Here is a 2,945-nt window from a genome sequence, read left to right as displayed (position 1 = left end):
ATACAGAGGGCAGGCTTTGGGGTAGGGGCACAGGGAGTGGACATCATGGAGGTCAAGGAGGAGTGGAGCAGTCTGGCAGCAATAGGGACCTTGAAGATGCAGAGAATCCCAGGGCTGCTGCTGGAATAGGGAAGTGGGGACCAGGCCTACCTCTTTGTTGGCCTTAGTCCTGCATGGGATGACTTATGTTTGGGGGGAGGCAGTTGTCCCATGTATACCCCACCTAAGTGATCATTTCAGGGGACTCTTATATGTCAGGTTATACCTGGGTAACTGGGTCTTCTATGGCTGAGCTGACCCAGCACCTCCCAGACAGCAGATTGGAGATGTGGATGTTTCCTCCTGTAAATCTCTCTCTCCCTCCCTCCCTCCCTCTCTTTCTGTCTCTCTCCCTCCCTCTCTCTCTCTCTCTCTCTCTCCATTCCTTCTCCTGTTGTCACTGTCATCCATTAGTCAGCAGTTTTTGTGCTGAGGAATGCATCCACGTATGTCACCTTCACTGTTAGATCACCAACACTAATGTCCTGGAGGATGACGGTGTCCACAGCTTATGCCACATTCCTTTTCTTCCAAGCTTTTGTGAAGAACAACTCTCCATGCAGCAACTGGTTGCACCGAGCACACAGTTCTCACTCATGGAAATCATTTGGTTATCAAGTAAATCAGTGCTTCCAAATGTTCTCATTGTGTCCTGTTAGCCCATGTTACTATGCCAGTGTTGACTGCTATCTACGTTCTCTCCAAAGCTTGGGTAGAACATACCGAAACATAATATTTTGAAAAGATCTTCCTATGATGAGACACTAACACAGTATCAGCTGAGAGTTATTCCCCTTTGTGCCTACACAGAAAGTGCTGGGCTGACAATTTCTGGGAGTAGGGAAAGGCATCCTTTTTTTTTTCAGCAGCAGGGATTGAACTCAGACCCTTGCACTTCCCAGGGAAGCGCTTATTCTACTGAGTCATGTCCCAGACCCCCAGGGGAGAGTAGGGAAAGGGGACTTCAACCTGTTCAAAACATCCAGTCCTGATAACAATTGAATCAGCTGCACCCAGGGAAGTCCAGGAACCTGTGCAGCCCCCATATCTCAGGAATCTGACTGTCAGAGCCAAGCAGACTAAAATATCTTTTTTTATGTGGTAGGCTCTGTCCTGTCTATGTCGCCAGGGCAGGAAGGAGCTCTGGGTGAAGGCTGGTGGTGCATTTTTGTCTCACTTCCCCATGTGTCTGTGTCACCGTGAGCATTGCCACTATCCCACACCTGACAGTAATAGTCAGCCTCGTCCTCAGCCTGGGCACTGGAGATGGTCAGGGTGGCCGTGTTGCCAGAGTTGGCACCAGAGAATCGGTCAGGAATCCCGGAGGGCCGATTGTTATCATTATAGATGACCAGCACTGGAGGCTGGCTGGATTTCTGCTGGTACCAGTGCACATTCTTACCTCCAATGTTGTTTCCCTCACAGGTCATCCTGGCTGTCTGACCTGGAGTCACCGACACTGAGGATGGCTGTGTCAGCACGTAGGAGGCCACAGAGCCTGCAGGGAGAGAGAAGCAGATGTGAGACTGAGGATGGGAGCTCCTTCCCTCAGACACTCAGCCCTGCTGGAGCTGGGGTGAGCCCGGGGCTGGGTGGGAGTGTGAGGGTCCTGGGGCAGCACCTGTGCAGTGAGCAAGGAGGCCAATGAAAAGAGTGGCCCAGGCCATGGTGAAGGTGTTCTGGATGTTCCTTCCGGAGGCCAAGGCTGGAGTGGCCTCCTCCCAGGCCTCTCTTATCCTTTGCAAGAAGGAGCTGCCCATTATGCAAATCAGTCCAGCTCAGTGCAAGTGCTGGAGATTTCTGGGGTCTAAAGCAGGGCTGAGGCTCAAATAGTCAGAAAGAGTTGGGCTGGTCCTACAGACCCCCCCTGCACCTGGAGGATGCTCCTTCATGTGGCAGTGCATATACAGGTCCCAGACATCCACCCTGTACTGTGTCCTGGCATTGCTGCTCAGCCTTCTGGCCATGCAGGGATCAGAAATGGTGGTGCCTGAATTCCTGCCTGGGGGTGGTCCAGTCCTTCTCCTGTCTAGGAGGTAACCTGGAAGACATATATCAACTTCGACCAAGTTCAGGACTTCCTTACGTTTAATCCTAGGCCTCAAGCATGTAGTTTTGGCCTGAATCAGTATGAGAATCCTGTCCATAATTGATTCCCAGCAGAGTCGAGTTGTCAGCAGAGTCCTAGTTCCATATTAAGGTTGAATCATTGAACCCATTGTAGACTGTCCTGAGCATTCCTTATGAATGACAGCAAGCCAGGTTCAGATATGATCCAGATCACAGCGCTTCTTAGTGGAGAGACAATAAAAGTCGTAAACTGAGGCAGGCACAGGGATGCATGCCTGTAACCTGAGCACCTGGGAGGACGAGGCAAAAACAGTACAAGTTCAAAGTTATGCAATGTTGCAACTTAGAGACCCTGTCTCAAAAATATAATATAATATAAAATTAAAATATAGTGCACTTCAATGTGAACCTCATGAATTGAATCCATAATGCTAAAATAACTTTCCAATAAGTGTTGTGAGTTTGCTTGTGAATCTTGGGATAGGTCCTCAGTGCTATATGTTAGTATAACCAGTATGTGCAGAAACCCAAGGTCAGGCCATGTGCTGATGGAGATGTTTATAAGAAAGTCCCAGTGGGTGATAAACTCTGGGAAGCCTGCATACAACTCTGAATTATAATTAAATAGTCTCTAGTTGCCAGAGAATAGTATCAAGTAATAAAAACCTGAATTAAGTCAGAACAAGGTTATTAAGCAAATATTTTGTGCTTCATCCTGAGAAGTCAGAAAATCCAATTTGGCAGCTACTTCAGGGGAGAAATAGACATAGACCAGGTAGACGTTATGCAGAGGGAGGTTTCAGACAAGGAGAGGATGGGGTATCTGGCCCAGACCC

At 48.8% G+C, this 2,945-nt stretch overlaps 1 gene segment (V, D, J or C); it reads right to left on the bottom strand.

Moving 5' to 3' along the window:
- Positions 1-1,727, bottom strand: part of LOC111814875 — a 6,532-nt gene extending 4,805 nt beyond the window's left edge. Inside the window, 2 exon segments of the V gene segment in view lie at positions 1,238-1,537; positions 1,661-1,727. Of these exon segments, the coding sequence occupies positions 1,238-1,537; positions 1,661-1,706 (346 nt within the window).
- Between the last annotated feature and the right edge of the window lie 1,218 nt (positions 1,728-2,945).

Source organism: Octodon degus, unplaced genomic scaffold (assembly GCF_000260255.1).
Source record: "Octodon degus isolate 3935 unplaced genomic scaffold, OctDeg1.0 scaffold00837, whole genome shotgun sequence".
Lineage (NCBI taxonomy): Eukaryota > Metazoa > Chordata > Mammalia > Rodentia > Octodontidae > Octodon > Octodon degus.
The sequence above is the reverse complement of the archived record's forward strand: the minus strand, read 5'-3'. Positions and strand labels throughout refer to the sequence as shown.